This window comes from Manacus vitellinus, unplaced genomic scaffold (genome assembly GCF_001715985.3).
Source record: "Manacus vitellinus isolate BGI_N305 unplaced genomic scaffold, ASM171598v3 scaffold_70_pilon, whole genome shotgun sequence".
Classification (NCBI taxonomy): domain Eukaryota; kingdom Metazoa; phylum Chordata; class Aves; order Passeriformes; family Pipridae; genus Manacus; species Manacus vitellinus.
In genome coordinates, this window is record NW_021940754.1 from 2,297,994 (window position 1) to 2,320,493 (window position 22,500).

General features: G+C 39.7%; 1 protein-coding gene across 11 annotated transcripts in view; it reads right to left on the reverse strand.

Moving 5' to 3' along the window:
- Positions 1-4,761: 4,761 nt before the first annotated feature.
- EHBP1 (EH domain binding protein 1) overlaps positions 4,762-22,500 on the reverse strand; it is a 215,805-nt gene continuing 198,066 nt past the window's right edge. For all 11 annotated transcript variants that reach the window (XM_029964393.1, XM_029964388.1, XM_029964387.1 and 8 more), the window contains 2 exons: positions 6,014-6,113; positions 4,762-4,873 (listed from right to left, as the gene is read on the reverse strand). In XM_029964393.1, the coding sequence (XP_029820253.1) occupies positions 4,777-4,873; positions 6,014-6,113 (197 nt within the window). In that variant the 3' untranslated portion in view covers positions 4,762-4,776. The remainder of the gene's footprint in view (positions 4,874-6,013; positions 6,114-22,500) is intronic.

The following is a 22,500-nucleotide window of genomic DNA, read 5'->3' on the forward strand; positions in this document are numbered from 1 at the left end:
CAGCCAAAATTACTGGTAATCCAAGCCATTTCTCCTGCCACAAAGCTGCTTTAATTTGGCCTTTTAAGTGCTACTTTTTGGGGCAGTCTCTCGATTTCCACTGCTGCTTCCCCTTTTGCTCCTTTTGGGTAAGGCTCCTTCAGTTCAACCCGTTTAGAACACAGTGCCCTGCCACTCTACAAGTCGGAGCTTCCCCAAACTGAAGGGTTTTACCCCACAAATAATGCCTCTGCACGCGCAGTGCGAGCTCAGCATGACAAAACCAGCCTGAAAAGGGCCACGGCAGCGAACCGGACAGAAAAGAAGGAGAGAGACACAGCAGAGACTTTCAGGGGTGTTTGCTTCCCCCCAGACGTGGCCCCAAACTTTCAGGTTAACTTTCCCCCCGCTCCAGCTGGGAACTGTGCTGACACTCAGGCTCCCCAGCACATCTGGGCACATGAAGCTCTGGACGAAAAGGGACTTGAAATTATCTCTACCTGGACTTGATTTAATTTTTTTTTCAATTTTGGTGAATTTCACTTCATATTTTTAAAGCCTTTTTTCTTTCTTCATCTCCTTGTTCTCCAGTTTCAGCAGCAATTTCAGTTTTTGAAAAAGCAAATTTTAATCAGAATATTTCAGTATAGATTTTGCTCAGTCCTTCAGTACCATTTTTCTCTGTTAAGTCCCTTCCTAAGTGATACAGTTTTTCTTGCCCTGTGTAGTAAATAATGTCCTATTAGGACTTCACGGAACAAATCTGTTTATTTGTTTTGGGTTTTGTTTGTTTGTTTTTCTGCATTTGCTTATTATAAATGTTTGAAATACACCATGGGAAAACTTGCTGGCAGAAATATTCCCTTGCAGTTTTACTTCGATTTCTAGAAAAGGATTCTGCCTTTCCTCTCCACAAAATAAATAAGAGTCAAGCAGCAATTGGTTAAAAGGGGAACTGGTTCAAAGTATTTAAATAACAGTTTATAGGTGACTACCTTGCAATTTTGTTTTATCCAACAAAATACTGCTGGACAGCAGTTTTGGGAAGCATCCCTATGTTTAAAAAAGTAACTGTGTTTAAGTTTGATTCCTACCTGTTGTGCCTTTTAAGCCAGGATTACCTATAACACCTGTCACATACAGTTACCCAGGCTGACTGCAGCTCTGGGAAGCTACAATATGGGCTGTGATTAATTTGAAGATTCCAGAATAATACTGTTATAAAAGCTACACTCTGCACAAAAATAGGATTAAGCTCTGAGGCTGTATATGAGCTAAAAGTGTTGAAAGCTAAAGCCCCCATGCCACCACTTGCGACGGGCAGTTTAAAATGACAGAGTTTGCTAAATTCACATGGAAGTAGAAATGTTTTCAATTATTCATCTTCATTGACTTCATATTGTCTCTTTTTTTCCCCCACTGCTTAAACTGATAATTACTTTGAGCAAACAGACGTCCCATAGAAATGCTTTAATAGAAATGGTCGAAAGTTCTCGTAGTAAAACCTTCAACCTTGCCACTATAATAAATAAGCCCGGCACTTTGATGAAAATTAACACTAGTTTTGTAAAGAGCACATTGGGGGATTGCAGTCAGGTCTTATCTTTAGTTCCAGTCAACTAGCAATCCTGAAAGAGTTTGCATCATCATCAGAGCAGGCCATTTGATAGGATTCTGCTGCTGAACCTAATCAATCTATGGAATACTGTGGCTGCGCGGTGTAACAAAGCTAAAATAGATTTACAAATGGGGTTTTAGAGGATAAGCTCCTCCACAGGATTACATATTGATTTTAAATATAAAAAGCTTATCATATAAACCATAACTACAAAAATAGTGAACCTATGCATAAATCCTTTTAGAAGAGCACCCACTTCAAACTATAAGCCAAGAATAAATCAAGATGTACAAAATCCAAAAGAAGATCCATTTCTTGGGCAGAAAATGAACACACCACCCCAAGGTGTGCAAAAACGAACTTATCTTTTCTAAGGAGGCATTAAAACTCGACTGAAAAGAAAAAAAAAAAGAAAGGAGTGAGAGGAAAGGTAGCTGAAAGTGAGCCATCCCGGCACTCGGCTACAGACGCAGTAAAAACCAGTCTCTGAAATGCAGCACCTTGTGTACACGAGCAGCCAGCTCCACACAGCCGGACGGGATGCCTGGGAAGGTGCAGAGGTTAAAACAGACCCCGTTACCTGCATTTTCTTTGGCCTGTTAGGCAGGGAGTTCCGGCCTTTCTCGGTCGGAACAGTCCGAGGGGAACACTTTGTAGCTGGGAGAAGGCAGCGCGTTAAACTCTCTCTTTCTTATCTCTACGGCTAAATGGGGGAAGGGAGGGGGGAATTTGCCTTTTTTTTTACCACCCTCGGTCATTCATGTGTTCCTCGTGAAGTGCCGTAACCCTCCAAAAGGCTATTCAGCTGCCTGTGCCTCCATGTTAGCAGCTGGAGAAGGGGACACTCTCTCCACATCACTGAACATCCTGACGGGCAGCACCTCCGGCCGCCAGCGCTGCCCGCACGCTGCCCATGCAGGCACGGCAAGAACCGCCTTTATCTGCCATCAGCAGGCTCCTACCTTCCGCAAGGCGCTCTCTCTCTCTCTTTTTTTTTTTCCTTGTCAGCAACTAGCTAAGTAAATTGCTTGACAGATTTTTAAACAGTATAGTCACGCGTGCGAGAGTTAGAGCAATTTACCAAAACAGTAATTACCACCTTTCAAAGACTTTTTTTAAGTTCCAGTTTGGGTTGGTGCATTCTGCCTTTCTTTTAGACAAACAAACCGATCCCATCCTGTTAGATATATACATACATATATATGTGTATTTATTTTTCTTCCTGCCCATACCTTCAGCTTTGGAACTGGTGCTGCCAAAAGTGAGATCTGTCTTTTCAACTCTTTCAGGGAACCCAAGCACTCATTAGCAATCGGCTAAATGGCCTCGGAGCTGACAGCGCTGGGCTGTTCAGGCAGCCCGTGCTTCTTCAGGGAAATCGTATTATAAATGGCGTGGTTTTACCAGCGCTTCCCAAAAAGTGTATCTTTGCATCTTTTGAGCACAGAAAGCAATACAGCACCGACGCACACACATTGAGAGGCAAGATGTCACAAATGTGTGTTTTGAGTTTTCACAGCCATTTTCTTGGAAGAGTTTTCTCCTTTAATATGTTCTTTAGGTAGGTGTTAAAAGTTCTAGAAGACTAAAAGTCTTATTGAGAGCTAAAATGCAAAATGAGGACTTTGTTGAATATATATATAAAAAATTGAAAAATAACTAAAACTCTACACCACTTATGTTTGCTTCCTAAACCTCTGTTCACTGTATCACCAGTAGCAATTAAAAAAAAAAAAAAAGAAAGAGAAAGGGAGAGAGAAGGAAAAAAGATGATTTTTTGGAGTTTGGGCATCCCTCTCTGAACTTACAAAAAGAAATTAAAAAAAAGACAGATTTTTGTTCAAGACAATGTGTGAATGGCACAGACTCCCAGACATTCAAAGGCTGCTGCTGGGACATTTCAAGGAAGTATATATTTATAAGGCAATTAAACACTGAAAATTTGTATTTAAATACAGTATCTCTTAGCTCCTCTCTAGTTTTAGATTATTCTATGTTTCAAACATTTCATCAGTGTGATTCCAAATTAATCTGGGTTGTCTCTGCAGAAAGCAATGTATATATTTATGACTCAAGATTACCCAAGAATACAGTGAACATAGTCTTATGCAAAAAATATAACCACAGATGGAAAGATATGAAAAAGCCACCTGAAACCTGCTGCTTTTTTCCAACAAACTTACGCTCCCAGTGAAGTCTCCAAACTAATTAGAATTGATTTATTATGGATCAGGTACCTTATCAGGTGAAGAAAGAAATTACCATGGACAGTCAAAGGGTTGAGAGGTCAATACGGAATAGCAAAATCAATTTGCATTGATTAGACAAAAGGTCCATTTTACAGAGCCCAAAGGATTAACTTTAAAGCAAACATCTTTGAACTATAAGGCAGCGTTTGTGACTGAGAGGTATAAGCGGGGCAGCATTAGAAAACACTTAAGATATTTAAATAAGAAAATAATGCAAGCAATGGTTTAAGCTATCTGGATGTTTATTTTTTTATTATGAATCATCCCCAGGATTATTGTACAATTCACTGGAAAGCCCTATGGAAAGGATGCAATTGTTCCATTTATCCCGTGTCAATCTTCCCCTGAGTGTTACCTTCATTCAGGTAAGGTGACTAAACTGGGGAGAGTTGCAGAGAAAACAGAAAATTTGTGCAAAGGATTGCACTAATCCTGGTGGTGCTTGTGATGAAATATTTACTTGACAAACATAGTGTTTTAGCACCAAAACCAATAAGACTTTTTTTTTTCTCCCAGTGAGATACTGTTGTGAAACAGGTCTGAAACATTAAAAGGAAGGAAGGTCCCTTCTGTGGGTCACCCCTTCCTTTTTCCTGCGGCACCAAAAGCAGCGCAAAGCCATGAGAGAGACAAGAGAGCATTACTACAACACGAAAATATTAAACCCTGGACATATACTCTATACCTCTTCATCACTTTGTTTCCAAAGTTTATTCCAATGAGACCATACTTCTTTGTCCCTTATCTTGGACTTTCATTTTTTTTTTTCCTCCCGAATAAAACTTAAGAACGGGATTGCAGACTCAGCATATTTGCTGCGTGCTAATTGCTCGAAGTGATGTAAATATCAGCATTATTGATGGGCTTCAGAGAAGCCTCCACACTTGGTACTTTCAGGCAGCCACCTTCAGCAGTGAGCATTTCCCCCCCTCAGCACCCAGCACTGCTCTTACCTTCAATGGCAAGCATTGCTCTTAGCTCCCGGTTCAGCAGCTCGTAGCGCCTTTCTAGGTCATGTTCTTTTTCCCTAGGCAAGTTGCAAATGTTCATCAATATGTTAATTACTAAATCATTAAACACTTAAAAGCACCTTTAACTCACATTGATTTTAGGACTCGCAACCGACTTTTCTCTTTAACTTTAAGCTACTCCAAACAAATGATACACAAACTTAACACCTGGCTCAGGTGGCCTATTCAGTAACAGGGGCTTTTCTTTTTGTGTAATGTTGGCTTTAATTCTGTCAGTTTAACTCCACTGTGCTACAGGATGCAACTATTTCATATTCACCTTCGGAGCAGCTGCTGTGGAATGTCCCAAGTATAAAATATTCCCCTGGATGTAAGGAACAAATTCCAGCATCAACCTATTCACTGAGATAATATAACACTGGAAGTATTACTGTATATACATTCTGCCCTAATGAACAATAAAAATTAGACAAGGGATTAGAAAACTTAATATTTTGAAGGTAGAATCCTCTGTCAAGTTCAGACCCAGTATGAAGTAGGTGAGCAGAGGCTCTTCCCAGAGAAGTATGCAGGCATCTACACTAGGTGGCATTACTGAAAGAAATATCATCCTACTGAAAGAAGCACTCAGGGCACAGAATGCCTCTGAAAACGAGCAGCACCTTCTCCCTTCCTCGATGGTGCCACTGAAAAAAGTTCATTAGTCCTTACTTTGCAGTATTGGTGGTATCACTGCACTGTGACTGATTTATTAATATCCCTTCAGCAGCCTGGTGCTCCTGAACTAGCAATGGGATTGAGGATTTCTACAAAGCAGGTAGCAACTTAAATTTACTCTCTTTCTGAACAGACTCCACCTGACTCATCTGAGACACAATCCAAATCTATTTGTGCATTTCTGAAACGTAATTTTATTCTACTGCTGGTTCTTCGAAAACGTAACAGTGCTTAATATTCCTTTAATTTCGTTTTTCACAGCTCTGTCTAATCTTGTGTCATTGCATGCTTCTCATTTTCAAGTCTGAAACATGAGAAAAACAAGTTACTCGATGTGTAACACATCCACACTACTCACTTTTCAGGGGTTATTTTTGAAGCCTAATGGGAAGAGAGTAAAAATTTTTTTGCATCTATCTGAAGGGTAAATATTCTGAAAAATCATCCTTTTGTAAATACATATGTTCATCTGTACTTACAGAAGAGAAAGCTGATTCATTCTTCTTATTAAGGCATTCTTCTTGTTAACCAGCATGAACCATTCCTGCATCATAGCTTCTTCTTCTTCTGTGTTTCTTCCTGCAATCGAAAGAACTTCATTACTTATTGTGGCATTTCACAAACTGAGCTACATATTTCATGTCAGGTTTTGGAGTATCAGTCTCCAATATCACTGAGCATGACAAGGTGAATTCACAAATAGTAAATATATCATAGGACCACAAGTCCTGCCTGCTTCATAAATAAATCTTTGAAAGCAGTCATTCTTCAGCATACATTTTAGTGTTCTTTATCATGCTGTCACCCTGACCTAAATTAACACCTTTTAAAAAGGACTGTATCTTTTAAATTCTTACAAATGAACTACAATATTGCAATACTCCCACTCTAAAAAACCTTACTGATAAAAGATGTCTGGTCATCACCAAACACAAACACAATCCCTGTGGGCAAGATCCACTCCACCCATGCAAACCCAGCACAGTCAGGATAATGTGGTAGGGATCAAAGTAGCTGCAGAGGAGATGGCAATCCTGAACCCTCGGCCAAGGTGAGGGCACCTGCTCAGCTTCTGTGTTTGTGGCCACTCTTTCAGATGATAAGCTGGAAAGAGCTGCTCCTCTCCGCAACTTGCAATCAAAGGGAGCATCTGCACAAGTACAAATAATCTTGGGATCCAGGTGCCTGAGGGTCCCCATATGTGTATGTATGTATTTCCCTAGCCCACATTCATCCCAGGCAGGATGAGGATCAGGACCCTTCATGGCCCACCTGCAGGCAGTGCTGTGCTCTACCAGACTCTCTAACACTGTGTCACCACCCCTGCACCATCAGGGCACATGAGGGGAAAGGCAGATGAGCATCCTGAAGGCTCCTGACTGGGCTTTCCACGTAGCAGGGCTGCTGAACCAAATTCCATCTCCCTGAGTTTGGGGACTAGGAGAAAGTCCTTTGTGGAGGCTGCGCTTCTGTGGTAACCTGCCATTCTCACCTCTCAAGTTGAGCTGAAGAGCAAAGACTATATGGTCCTCAGTGAATTATGAAACTCACACATTTCATATGCTTAAAATTAATCTCGGGAATAAACCTGGAATAGTGGCAAAGGAGCATGAGCTGGGTCTTCTGTACGCTTCCCAGCTTTGGTACTGCTTCAATGGGAGACTGTGGGCAGATCTCTAAGTTTAAGTGCCTCATGTGCAATACAGGAATAATCACCTGTACTGATCCTGCAAGGGTGCTGAACGTTAATTCTTTGGTGTTTGTAAAGGGTTCTGAAATCTCTGATGCAAAGTGCTGCACACTTTGGGATGCCATCTTATTAACTTGAACCATAGGATCCTTAGTTGCAAAGAAGCAATTTCTAGCACCTGAAGCTGGAAGGACACCAGAAAAAATATTGGTTTACTCTAAAAAAAAAAGCTTTCAGTTTCTGGATGAGACTGTTTAAAATGCTTGCATGTAGGTGCTTGCCACGTGCATGTTCACACCCCAGTGAAGTGTGCAAGCCCAAATCTACATGGACAACCACATGGTCACCAGGGTACTGGTGCACCCTGCTGCCTGCAAGGGAAGGTCTCAAGAAGATGAACAGGGAAGTGGGTCAGCTTAGGGTGGAACTGGTGGACCCAAATAGTAACAACAAGTTACAGCATCTTCTTTCTGATGCAAGACATCCGCCCGTACCCATTTATCACCCTGGGAAGTGCCTGGTCCATGAAGCTTCCTGAAAGGGTGCTTTTAGGGTCAAAATTTGCTAGCAGTGAGACAAGAAGGGCAGAGTATCCCAAAATGGGGATGGCCCTGCAGTCCTTTTCCAAGCAAAAGCAGCAGGGTCCAGCTCCTGGACAATGGAGCAATGAAAGAAGAAATCTGACATGTAGAAATGCTCTCCCTCAAGACCTCCACTTCTAGTTTTGTGCATAAAATATCACACCACGGCATTTACAACAGTATTCAGCAGTTCAGTACACTTTGCTGTTAAGTTACAGATCAAGGGCCTTGCTGCTGTATTGGTCCATCTAACAGGGTCTGCTTTTAGAAGTAGATGATAATCAGTATTAGCAACCTTTTGTTGAAATGCATCAAGTAGTTGGAATTCATTTAGGGGAGAGGGCAAGAAGAAGGGGATAGATTCTTTTTTTTATCTTTGCAAAATGACTAGTCTATTCTGTAATGCATGAGATGAGATTTTTTTTTTAGCAGCAGTGTGGCAAAGTTCTCACAACCAGACATCCACGGCTACAGTAACATTTCAATCAATTAGTTAGTTTTGGGGTGGTCTGGGATCTCTGGCTAAAAGATTATAAATACAAGCTCTTACTGCATTTAATTTTGCAAGCTTCGAAAAAGAAATGGGAGAGATAAATGTTTCCAAGGTGTTTGACTCAACGGTGGATCTGAATTTGACTTTCGTGCCATGCAATTTCAGGTTAAAAACATAAGATATAATCTTCTTTCTATTAATGCATTCCTCCTAAATAAAGTTAGTTGCAACATATAATGAGAAAAGATCTAGGTAAAGCTTGAAGCTGTCGAGTTAGATCTGCACAGGTGTCTGTTTTAATATATCCATGCTGACACCAAAGCACATGCAATATCCATAGAATAGGCCGGTTTAAAAGTGAATTAACAAAGTCTTGATTGTTTTTACAGAATTTTAAATCTGTTTTTGTATTCGCTTTGGACCCATGTGATGCCCTGACACCAGTCATGTGATATCGGCTGCGATAGGCACAAATCCCCGGGCAGCAACAAAAGAAGAAAGAGCAAAAAAGAAAAAGCTGAGAAAAAGCTTGCAATTTGGAAAAAGGCCAATTTTACCCTGGTGAAGGCCTTTTTGATCAGTGAAATGACACATGTGTGCAATATTAATAGTAGTCAATGCTGATATTTTATTTGTCGACCGTCAGTTTTTAAATTCTTGTGCATGGACTTGAAACAGATTCTTCCCAAGCAAGCAAAATAAAGATGAACTCCCATGTATAAGAAATTTAAATAACTCTTCAGCAAATACACTAGCATTAGAGCATTACTTCATTTTTTTTTTCCTTGGTGAGAGGATGCACATGAAACACTTTCAACAAAGAAAAACTGAGTGTTCTTACTGCAGCGATATTGCAAGCTAAACTCACAGTTACAACTTCTAAATAAAAAATTTAGAAAAACCCTTTCTTCAACACAGTTTCACTCTGTAAAACGCTGCTGCTACTGGGGTGGTGGTTGTTTTCACTTTCCAAGTGTAAAACAAGTATTTAATTGACTTGCAACAAATACTTGAAAATTCAAATTGGGAAAATGTCTGTGTTGTTCTTGGGGAAAAAAACCACAACACGCCGTACAGATTATTTAAATGAAGCAAAAAACCCACGCTCGAGAACAAATCGATCCCACACATGCAAACCCCTTATCTAAGCCAGTACAAGATGCTGAAAATCTATAAATAGCTCACAGATCTTAAACTTAAATTTTTTCCATAATACATGCATTACACTATTGTTTTTGATAAACAACAACAACAAAACCCTTTTAAAGCTAGTAAGTTGGACCATTACAAATTAATCCTGACTTTAATAACTGGTTAAAGACCCCTTCAGCTTTATAAGTAACAAAAAATATTAAAGCCTGTGATCACAGCGAGCTTTTCTCATTTCTCCTCTAACCATTTGTTATTTAATCCAATACTAGTAATCCAATTTGTCCATCAGACTTTTAAAGGGCAGAATGCAACTTCTCCAGCTTAGACACTTTTCAAAGTACAATATATTTTTCAAATGAATGCTGGATGTTTCATTTTTTCCCCAACTGTTCCTAGCTCTAATGTATGAGGAAAAAAAGAACAAGATGAACATTGTTCGTACTGATTAAGTAAGAGCTCATTAAAGAGCTGTCAGTGCTGTACTTTGAATATGCATGAAGCATATAATCAGATCTAGTACCGTCACTAGAGGAGAATACGGTAAGTACAAAGGATTGATTTAATTACTTAGAGTGGGCTGTGGTGGTAAAGCAGTCTTGTTAGCGCAGAAAGAAAAGGAGGTTGTATTCTGGCACGGTTAGGGGAAAAAGGCAGTTTTAGCTTCTGCCACAATACCTAATCTCAGGATAAAGCACTTTACATTGTAGCTTAAAATGAAGACTGCCAGTTTTCTAAAAAGACCAGAATTCATCTTATCTTGTTTAACCTCATCTGGTTAACTATCTAGCAGAACATATTTATTCTCTTTAACACGTAATTATGCTTATACCTTTTTATCCTATAGTTCAATAATGACTTCTGAAAACAGTCTTCAAGTAAGAGTGGGTAGTGCTGCAAACATCATATGCATGCAAACTGCTTGGTAAGAGATTTGAAAAATGCAGAACCAGAAACTCAGATGAAACAGTGAGTACACGCGCCTTTATGTGAAAAGTCAATACAGTTTTTAATGTCAGACTTTAACCTGAGGAGGGTTCTGGCAGGGTTTCTCTAATTTATTTTCTTTCCCCCCCCTCTCCTTTCTGCTTTTTTCCCCCTCTTCTTTTCTCTTCTCTTTCTTTTTTTTTTTTCTTTTAATTAATTCATTCTTGTTTTATTCTTCCTCTAGGAATCCAAGGGAATTCTCTCACATCAACTCCCAGTGCCATTTTCTAATTTCATTGTCTGGCTTGAGTGGTGAAGGATGCGTGCTCTATTCTTCTCTTCACTTGACATCTACCAGAACCCTCCTCAGTGATTAGGAACGAGCCCAACACCAAGCCTCAAACAGCACAGGACACTAAATTCTGCCCTCAGATATGAGAAACTACTACTGGCTTCTGAGTCGCGATTCCGAGCTGTAATAGCTCCTGCACAGGATTCAACAGAGGCTGCAGGGTAAAGTTTGGCAATTTTGTCCCTTCCTGGAACAACTTCTAGGGATAGTCAAAATGATGATAGCAAGCATTTTAATGACAGCCAAAAAACAAAACCCAAACCACAGCCCCAAGCCCCTTTCCTTTCTCCTGTGGTTCATCCCACATACTCATTATTTGAAACCAACTTGAGTCAATTTTCTTCGGCAATGCTCAAGAGTTAGAAGCATGGTAACAAATACATTACCACTTTTTGAGAACAATATCAGCAACTAGATTATTTTAATGTTGTACAGCTTCCCAGCAGTCTTTTACAAATAGATTTTCCTTCATATTCTTTGGGATTTACAAATGGATTTTTGTTTACACTGTAAGCTAATTATTTGTTAAATATTTAAATAAGAAGTATCTTGACAAATGTCTCTTCTGAATCAATTTGAAAGAACAATTTTTTTTTTCCTTTCCTGCTGAAAATGCTTTCAAACTCAGCCAGCTACCACAATATGAATGTACCATTAGACCCATTATTTTTAAGCCGTTTGGGCAGCTAGACATTAGATAAACCCACTACGGATTAACACAGTAAATCTGTACATTGCTAAGAAAACACAGAAGAAAATGCTACAAAACACTGAGAATACCACTTAAAAGGAAGAAAAAGCAACAACATGCAGGGACAAGATTAGTTTACAGTGTAAATGGATGAACACAGTAACTCCTCTACACTTTATACTGTCGTAAATCTGTCAAGATAAGACAATAGATTAATATTTTTTAAAAAATCCTTAACTGTAAATGTATTTAGCTGTTGTGTAAAAATGAATTACAACCTATGGAAGATAAATATAATAAGGAGTTTACATCAGCATCCAAAACCAGCCCATTCAGTTTGGTAAGAAATAACAGGTTTACAGAAATCACTCTGTATGCCGTCTTAAGCAGTAATTGTTTTTAAATTTTATTTGCACTGTGCGTAGTGTGTGTGCCATGGTGTCATGGTTAAACACAGAAACCTTCCCATGTCTCCCCATTTACCTCAACAGAACAACATGAAAAACAACCTACTTAAGACAGAGCCCATTCTTCATCCATTTGCTGATGTTTACACACAGTTTTAAAATAGAATAGAAGAAGCTTTCTTCACTCAACACACTTGGGTGAAGAGGCCAGCAGGAGAATGCCAGTGCATGGGAACTAGAGCAAGGCAAATAACAACAAAAACTGGCCAATTTCGCTCTGCTCCTCTTTCTGGGCTATTTTGTAGTTGACAGAAGCTTGGTGACTACTGAGAGCCGTTCAAATGCCAGTGAATTCCACAAATTTAACAGGAAGGTCTTCTAAAAACATACCCCACTGTCTTTATTTGCTTGCTTAAAAAAAAAAGTTGCATTCACCCAATCATAGGGACGAGTTTTTACAAGTTTCTGTATTAGGAGCAAGTGGACAGATTGGCTTGTTTACCTGAAGGAGAACATGAATAGCAAATAAAGAATAGTTCTAGGATGTGTCTCATCTTGTCTCATAAGAACCTGGGGAAATTCACTGAAATTGAAGGTGGTGTGTTTAAAACCGATAAAAAGAATGATCGTTCCTCAAAGCCTCATCATTTACTAGTAGAACTCGTTGCCACGAGGCAATGTTGAAACTAAGAGCTCAGCAAGAATTAAAACCGGATTGAATGTTGAATATGGAAAGGCAAAGTTGTAGCAATAAATATTCAAATAAACAAAAAAACCCCACAGGACGTAGGAACTCGATCCTCCTGCTTTAGGACACGAGCTAACCTTTAATTTTTAGAGGCTAAATTAAATGTTCCCTGGGGTCAGGTTAGGTGGTAACCTGCCTCCGCGCAGTTTCTTGCCCCTACCTGGGCTCAACCCACACCTGTCCCACTGGAGTGTTGTGGACCAGACTGTGGGGCCGATCCACTGTGGCAACTGCAGTTTTACTGAAAGGAAACATGGGAAGAGACAAGAAACAATGCTGGGTGTTTTAGCTGACCAACCCCACGTTGCTAACAAAGGCTGGTGGAAGGTCTCAAACGCTTCCAAGTCAGCGGCGGACTTCCCACTGATTTTAATAGTCCTCTCATCTTGCTCACTGCGAACAGCTTATGCACAGACGAGGTCTTGTTTTTAATGTGAGTTACTGAATTTAACAAATACTTAAGCAGAAAAGCCTATATTCACATCAGCTATTCTTCGTAAAGGAGATTTACACGAGCCCTACTGCAAAATGCCTCCAATGCAACAGAAAGCTGTGGTGAAGGTTTTTAAATGACTAGCAATCCGCAAATTTTCACTGAGTGAAACTGAGGCATCCCAAAAGAGACCTATTTTTTGAAAAATCACCCTTCTCTGCTTTCAGAGGGCTGCCTTCAGTGGAAACCTCAGAATTTTGGATAAAATATTTTTTACAAGTACTGTAAGTGTCAAAACACAACTGACAACAGACACTCCACAGCATGAACGGATGGGCTGCTCTGCCTTGAGCTTCAAGCCTTGCATGTCAGCTTTCCTCCAGAATACTTCCTCCTTTCAGTGCATGAGGACCTCCTCAGTTACTAAAAGCCACTGAAAATGAACCAGAATAGCCACCAAGAGATAAGCAGATAGGACTGTTGTTTAGATGACACTGCAGAAGTGCTAGCTAGCAGATGAAACCCTAGCACAGGTTTTTGAGTCCGAACTGGATGGGAAAACACCTAAGGAACATTAGAAAGGCAAATTCACGGCCACTAACTTGCTGTCTGAGAGCAGTTGAGGAGACATTGATGTCCACACAATGGAGTCTCATAAAGGTACGTAAGGACTGCCAAGAATCTGCCAGGCAGAGTTACATTGCAGTGTATTGTCTGACTCTATTTCAGCCCCCAAAAGTACCGTACCCCTAATGAAACAGAGCCACAGTCAAAGGAATGCCTTTATCAAAAGCACACATCAAATTAGTTTAATATTAAGCAGGAAACTTGTAATTTCTTTGGTTCCTGAAACCTAAAAAATTCAGAGAGACCAGTTAAAATTTTGAGAGCTGTGTAAACAAAAGGTTAGGGTTCTGACCACATCTTGGCGTGTGCGAGGATTTATTCTACCTGCAGTGGGACTGACTCACAGGAAGACAAAACATTTGTGGCCTGCAGTCTGAGCAGTCTAAAATTATCAGAGGATTGAAACTTCCACAAAAGACGAATTGCCTGAAAAACTGCTGATCTTCTCTATGTGATGAGTCAACACAGTGGCCACTAGAAAATAACAGAAAATCAACCAAACTAAATGCTTGGGATGGATAAAGATTATAAATATATTTTAAATGTGGTACCATCAATCCAGACCAAGACATTTTGTGCCCCTAAATTCAGTCAAGAAGTGAGATTCAACTAAAACATCTGGAGAGATTCCTATAAGAAAGTGATGCCTCATGGACAGTGCCTGCGGGGATCCTAGCACTGAGCAAAACCAACGCTTGTCCTTTATCACCCTCTGGTATTCTCTGTACCCAAATTTTCTCACATAGCACAACTTCAGAAGATGCAAGGGCTTGGGAAAAATATACATGAGGCCTTTGCTTGCGGCACAGGAAAACATGCATAATTAACTGATACATTCAAGCTTTTGAAACTATGGAAAAAATGGTAGATCATGCCTGGAAATCCACGAAGAAAGGGATGATGGTCTGGGCAGACGAATTATTTCCTTTGTAGGTTGACAAGTAGAGTTGGATGCTATGTTATGAGTGACAGTAAGCTCTCTATGGCTCATAACAACTCCTTAGATCAGTTTATTACCTGTTTACTTGATAAGTTATGACTGGGTAAGATTCTGAAGTGAGAGGCTATTTACCTAAGAGTTGTTGGAGTGTGCTCTACTAGGCAGCATCTTATTCCATTTCTACCAAATGCTACCTTCCTTTAAAGCACATTCACCTGGAGCTGGAAAAGGGTGGTGGACACTATAAAATTACTTCTTTAATGGACAGGCCTGAATTTAACCCAGGCAACTGCCTGAAGTAAGACGATGGTTTGCAACGATTGTGACCTTGTATCCGTGTCAATGAAAATGTCTACTCTTACTGATAGTTGGTGGGTTTGTACTTCTGGGATCCAAGGCTTCCCAGGGCTGACTGGTTGAGTTGAGGTGTCCCAGGGCCCTACAGTTTCCAGTTTTGACAGAAAAGGTGCTTTTGGTGGTAAATGGGAGAAAACCAAGAAAAAATAACAGTGCTCTTTGCAGACTGCAGTGGCATTGTGGGCCAGGAGCCTCGGGGTGACCAAAGTGCCTTTCTCCGCGCCTTCTCTTTACAGGCAGACACTGATTGTAGAGAAACTCAACTTCCAGGCATAAAGCCAAAGGCTATGCCTACCACATGAAAGAGCATTTATACTGCAATACCACAAAGAAAGATAGAAATCAGTTAAAAGAAGCAAGTGTCTGTTGGGTCTTGTAAGACTTTTGGAAGGCTTGCAAGTCTATTCATAGTGCCTAGGGCTCTCCCAGAGTAGTCTCCTGCTATGTGGGCAGTGTTGTGCTTGGGCTCTCTTCCTCAAGCTGGCTTCAACCTGTTGACAGGTTCTTTCAAGGCAATGATGAGGCTACAAAAGCCAGGGAAGTGCATGGAGAGGAGGCTGACTTATCGCTCAGTCCTTGCAGCTAATGGCAATTCTGGGTTACTTTGAGAAAAAAAATAAATACAGTCATTGCTGCTGCTGAGCTGCTTTAATGATTTAATGAAATTGGCCTGGGAAGGCTGAACATGCACCCTGCCCACGTTTGGTCTTGGAAAGGTCCTGTGAACTTTTGTCTACCAACCCACAGACCTAAGACTGAAGAGATGTGGTGAATTTAAGGGTCAGAGCCATGTATCTTGTTTTGTGGAAGCTTCTGAGATGTAGAAACTCTGTGTATTTGGATAAATACTTCCAGACAGTCTTCCTTTACCAAAAGCAAGTCAAGACTGCTTTGCAGGAACTGCCAATGGTAAGAGATGGAGATTGGAAAGCGTTTGCCAGTAAGAGACTGGAGGCAACACCACAGAAGGGAAAGTGAAGAGAGGCTGACAAGCCTCGGGAACTCCAGAAGTTCTCAATCGCTCATAAAATGTGTGATTCTGGCAACTACAAGATGCATACTTGGGCAGAAATTTGTGTATGTGTTTGTGATCTGGACCCTGAAGACTCCTGTCAGAAACTCAGCTTACCAGCGTGCCAGTTTATTTGCATTAACAAATTTTCATGAACGGCTTTGCAATGCATGTCCAAGCAGGTATCTGTGCAGAGCTCTGTGGGCTTCAGGTCAATCAAGTCACACTTGGATGCAACAGGGAAGCACAGTTACCATACTATAAATGAGACCTTGATCATAGTGTCACTGCACTTTTTTCACCCAGGGTTTTTTGGTGGTTGTCAAAACTCCCATTACCATAACCCTGGCAGCAAGTTAACGCTCCTGCACACTGGAGAGAGAAGCATCTTATCAAATGCTTTATAATATTGCTTTGCTTCCAAAACCAGCAGTAACCACCAATGCATAGTTTTGTGAACTGCTATCATGTTATAGTAAAAATCACTAACTCTTTTACTCATGTCAAAAACCTTTCCTTCTGCCCAACGCAAATTGCTCTCAGTAATATCCTCCCAGCCTCCTAATCGCTGGCTATTTCCATAGGGAATGTCCACAAACTACCACCAGCAGAGACCCAAACCAGTGTCGTATATGTATCATTCACGTATCCAGAATTTTTTTTTAAATGCTTTCACTCACTTTTTATGCTCAATGTAAAAAGCTAAGTGGCAAAGATGTTGTTTTCAGCGATACTTTAAAATTTTCTATCTTGACAGAAAGGCTGTTACACTGTCCTTCCTCCTACTCTGCTTTGGCATGTGCATCTTTGTCTTTCACAACATGGCTGGACAACTCACTACCATCTTGTTGTTTGGCAATTTTTTGGTTCACCTGAGATTAATCATGCTGAGCTAAGCAAAACAACAGTGCAGGAAAGCAAGGCTGACAAACTGCTATAAAACTTATGGTGGTATTAATTAATTCTTTCTCATTTAGGCAAGACATGAGAATATGAAAAGACCATGATTTTTTTTTCTCCTTATGCACATGCATAGATATTTTTCATACTGTCTGCTTTGCAAGCTTGAAGAGGTAACAAAACCAATTTTTAAATTCATCTCTCTCAGGCAAAACTAAACATTCATCATTTTCCTCCCTGAGCCCCTGACACTGGTGAATAAAATCTGCATTTACTTTTGGGAATTCCAAAGAGAATTGTGAATTCAATTGTTTTTAAAAGATGAAATTTGGCTTAGGGAATAGGATGTTTCCTCCTAGCTCACCCCTCCCTCCTCTAGCGTGGATTTCTATTGCAGACTGGATGACTCCAGTAAGGAGCATTCAAGATGGTATAATACAGGCTGGTAAATACAGCTCGATAATCAGGGTTGTGAAGGTGCAGAGCATATAAGGGATTTATTTTTGATAGTGAATCTATACACATATACATCATCAAGCCCCCACTGAGAAGCAGACCACTCCAAGTGATTAATACAGCTAAAGGGGGCAGATAAGAGATCAATGACAAAAATCACCTGGTAAAAAAAAAAAAAAGTAAAAGGTGTTGCATTAAAAGGGCTTTTACTTTGCATGAGAAACAATACTGAGAAACCTGTATTTTAGCACTTGTACTCAATAAGCACTCTAAAGTATGTCGGGGATGAGAACAGAAACCCATCCTTTCTAATAATCTTGTGACAAAAGCTAAAAGACATCATCCTATTAACTAGTGATCTCAACTGCTAATGCGGAGTACTTCCTGGTGCCTTTTATGTAGAATGCCGCTATTAAAAAACCACTAAACATTCACTGTGAACAACACAGAATCATTCATCTTTTATCAGCATCTCTTGTTAGAGGAGTATGAGAGGGGCTGAAGGTGTCATTGATATTATAGAGCGGAAATTAATCAGAAATTTTTCTCATATTTTCCTCATCACACTCATTTACTTTTGTACAAATTTCCCCCTGCTAAAAAGTTCATACCCAGCCCCCTGTTGTACGCTTTTAAGTTGAGAATATTCAACGAGTGCGTCAACTGAAAGGCACCAGGTCCCAACACAAAAAGCATTCGAAATTCTCATTTAGTTGTCTTTATTTTGCTAGCGCCATGTGGTCCTTGAAGATGTAGAAAACACGGGAAGCCGAGTAAAGATCAGAGCAAGCTCATTAGCATTCTGACAAAATTGGAGTGGTGGAGATGTATAGTTTGCCTAGTTTGTCGTTTTGAAAGCTACCGGTGGTAAGCTTTCTATTTCATTGTGCTTTTGTCTTTTTTTGGGGTTTTCAACGCAGCGGGGTGGTTGTTAGCCTAGGTTTTCACAGTGCATTGTGGGAACCTTGCCTGCACATTCAGCCTATATGGTATCATTCGAGTTCAAGTAAAAAAAAAAAAAAAAGTAATTTTTTTCCCCTATTTATTTCATAACCACCTATGCTAATGCGTAATTGTCATCCGGCTGTCAAAGCCCATCGTGCCCGACACCTGGTTTATAAAGTTAAAAAACCCCCCAAACCTAAAAAAATAAAATAAACTCTCAGCTGTATTTAAAAATAAAACCTTTTAAACATGTTGCTAGTTTTCTTCAAAAGACAAGATAAGAAGAAATTAATTTAAATTCCACTGTTTAGAATAAACTAGAAATGAATTTGAGGCAGATCCACTTGATTAGAATTCAAAAGAGACTCTTTCACTGTATAAGATCCCCAGTTCTATTTCAGAGTCTCTTGAAGGAAAGATGGGTTTATGCTCCAGAATTATGTAAATAATGAATTACCTCTTAGAAGACCTATAGAAGTTATTACTCTGGTCATTTGATTTTTTTTTTTAGTTTTTTTTTTTTTTTTTAAACACAAGGCTCACTTTGAAGGGCTAAAAGGGCTACATTAATGCTGCTATTCGACATGAACGTTTCCAAGTCGCAATGAAATGGATAAAGGTCTTTTTGGATGAATTTATCTGCTAAATCCTTGTGGTTGCCCTCCTATCTCGGATGATGACCCAAAAGAATGTCAACAGCTCATTTCCCAGAGAGCTGGGAAGAGTCACTACACACGCCATAATCTGCACGTTCTCAAAGAACCATTTCAAACATTACATTTCACAAGCTGTTTAAAGAGATTTTTTTTTTTTTCTCCTCTCATCTCCACTATCCTACCAATACTTTGGACATCAGTGCCTCGGAAATGAGTGCTTTAACAAAGTTGAAACGTGACTTTTTACGTATTGTGTTGGTGGGTTGGGCATACACACAAGCTCGTAAAGTATCACACAACATGTGAGTGACAAAACATGCTTCCCATTCACTTTGCCAAATTCCAGACACACTGTGGCAGGGGCAAGGAAATATTAAGAATCGAACTATATTAAGTCACCCCTAATTTACTCATTGGATTTTTTTTTTTTAATATAATGTGTGTCAGGCTGCCAAAATCACAGATATCCTTTTAGTAGGAAACGATAAAACCCAGCTTGAAAGGAGTTACAATGGTCTAGATTCGGAATACACTAAATTTCACAATGAAGTGCAGATTCAGGATTTCTTTACTCAGCAAGGGGGAAAGGATAAACAAATATTAAGAGAAAGGGCTGCTTTATACAAAACCTTCAAAATTCTTTCTTTTTGCTATGCATTTGGATGGCACCATTATCTTTATCGTCAAAACAGACTGAGAGCTGCAGCCAGCCTCTCCTGAGCAAGAAAAGCAAATGGTCAGGCCAAAGAGGTCTTTAAAAAACAAACAAAAAAAAGTACAAGAAGGTAAGTGCCTGAAAACAGAAAGCTCTGAGATAACCCCATAGCTGTGTGGATTGACTGATCTAAATTTTTCCATCATATTTATAATCTAATTTCATTCTATGCCTCTCATTTCACTCACATGAAATAAAAGGAAGTGTTGCCACATTTGAGCTATACATGAAGAACTATATTCCCTCCTCAGCTAAGAGCAACACCATAACCCTGAGAATTAAATAGCAGACATTATTCTAAGCTTAACAAAAGGCAGAATTTTGTCAGCTCTGAGATGCCACCTTTATTTCAAATCTCCTTTTAAACACTCAGGTCCTTTTCACTCGGGTTCCAACTCCCAGCAGAGGCAAATAACCTGGAGACTGTTATCTGCACGACAGTAAGGGCAACCGAATTATTTTTCTATACTTTGCCATGTGCTTATAGCTGCAAAATTATTTATCTCCTTCACTGCATTCTACTATGAAAGTTTCCTCTAGAAGAATCGCCGGGACCAGCCATATCAAATTAGAGGGCAGTCAGGAGTGTCTAAGTCCAGCTTTAAAACAAATATCATAACAATTACTTAGCCATATGGAAAATAGGGTATGTCTTTCCTGAAAGCTTTTATATATTTTCTATCTCAAATTTCAACTTCATTAGAAACTATTTCTGACTAGCAAGCTGCAAGATTGCTAAATATCTAACTGTTAACCCACCATGAAGAAAGAGACTCTTTTGAATGGCAGAACTTTTCCAAGATGCAAATGAACAATAATCTAATTTTGAGAGTAAATTAACTGAAGGATTCATTTTAATATGTTTCAGAGTCTCCAAAATTAAGTGACAGTTGCAGCCTGTGCAATACACAGACTCACACTCACGTACATATACGGCACCCCCCTACACCCAGCTTCCATCCTCAGGAGAACTCACATTGTATTTATGTTTAGGTTCTTATGACTTAAAGGCCAGATGTTTCACAAATGACCAACAATTGGAGGTTAGAATAAATTAATGACTGATTTCTGAGCTTTGATGGAATTAAGCATACTTCTTTTCTCAATGTGCCATGTGAATGTTTGCCCGTTAAACTTTTTTTTTTTTTTTTTTTTTGACAAGTGAGGCCACCCGGCAGAAAACAACTGATGCAAAACCCAGGAGTAATCCCTCTGTTTAGTTCAACACTGTGGTTAGCCTTAACACTGCCTCTATTATCCAATGGATTTAGAGAAACTTTCATTTATTTGTTGGCCTCAGTCTTCCAACTTTGTTGCCTTCTTTAAAGGACCCAAGACCCATTCCTATGTAAATACATTTGCATAGGGCCACAATGAAACTTTCTGGGGCTCGGATTAAACTTGCAGAACTAGATAGCTGCACTGCGCATATTTGTGATCTTCATGTAAGTACTTTCCCAAATACATACGAGTGAATGAAGCCCATGTCCACTCTGGCTACAGGAATGCCTGGAGTTTAAAAGAAATGCTCCACTGCAAACTACAGACCAAAGCTCCAAATGCTGAAGCAAGCAGCAGACACAGCACCCAAATGTGAAATTACAATGTACAGAAAACAAACAGAAAGTCCTTTTCACTTGGGAGCTGTTAAGATCAGCTCACTATTTGCTGTAAAATGTCCTCTTCTCTCCTAACCAGTTCTGCTAGGACAACAGGATCCCTAGTGTAAAAGTGATGATTCATAGCTATTTGGGTTTTCATTTTTTTTTCTCTTGCTGCCTCTGTTTATAAAGAGTACCTAGGGTATAATGTATTATTATAAACTGTACTCAATACAGCCTTCTTCCAGCCAAGTCAAATATAAACCTTTGCATCCAGCAAGTCTATTAGGAAACAGCCCCAGGATTAATCCGCGCAATTATGGCCCTCCAAAAATGCCAGTAGACACTCCATGAAGTTTTGCCATTCCCACACACAAACTGCCAATACCTTAAAGGTTTATGTTCTGCAAGGGAGGCTCGATGGACCTAAAGGATAACTAAGGAGTGGTTTTGTAATTTCACTGGCATTGATGACTGTGGCCCAGGAATTGCAACTGAACATATTCTTTTGGTATGCATTTAAGGAGATAACACATTCTTCCAAGGCTCACCAAACACAGGTACCTAATTCCTTGTTTTGCAGTACATTTTTTTGGAATCTAGCTTAAAAAGTTTGGATATATAACTTTTTTTAAAAAAAATCACTATTATAGCATTATTCAAGTCCGTAACTACGTGTTTAAAAAATGAACCCAAATATATCAAACTTAATCACACACAAAAATACACCAGCCACTAGAAAACGACTTGCATAACCAGTAGGATGTTAATGAAGACACTGACACAAATCATAAACCGATTCTGATTTACACTGTATTTTCCTTATTCCTGACTGTATGGTAAGCCTCTGCTGCCCCATGTAAATACCATACACAAACCCAATTTCTCTCGTTGGACTAAGCACATCAATACAAAAGCAAATGAACTACCAAAGTGCCCTAATTAACAATTTTGCAAGTGAATGCAGACATCAGTGCCACACTGCAGCCATTAAAGTCTATCCCTTGCCATATCTGTTTCTGTTAACATTTCAATAGACCAATTAAATGACCTTTCCCCCCTCAAACTCAATTAAGCTATTTGAACATCAATTGATAACTTACCATGTATTTATGCAAAATGTGCAAGCAAGAGATTCATTTTTTTTTCAATCCTAATGATGTTTTGAAGAAGAGAAAACTATCTTAACTATCCTGTCCTGGTATTCCATGGAGAGGGGGCCAGGGATGGGATTGCCTCCCAGGGGAGCCAGGTGGGCACGGTGGCACTGTGGCAGGCAGTTTGGA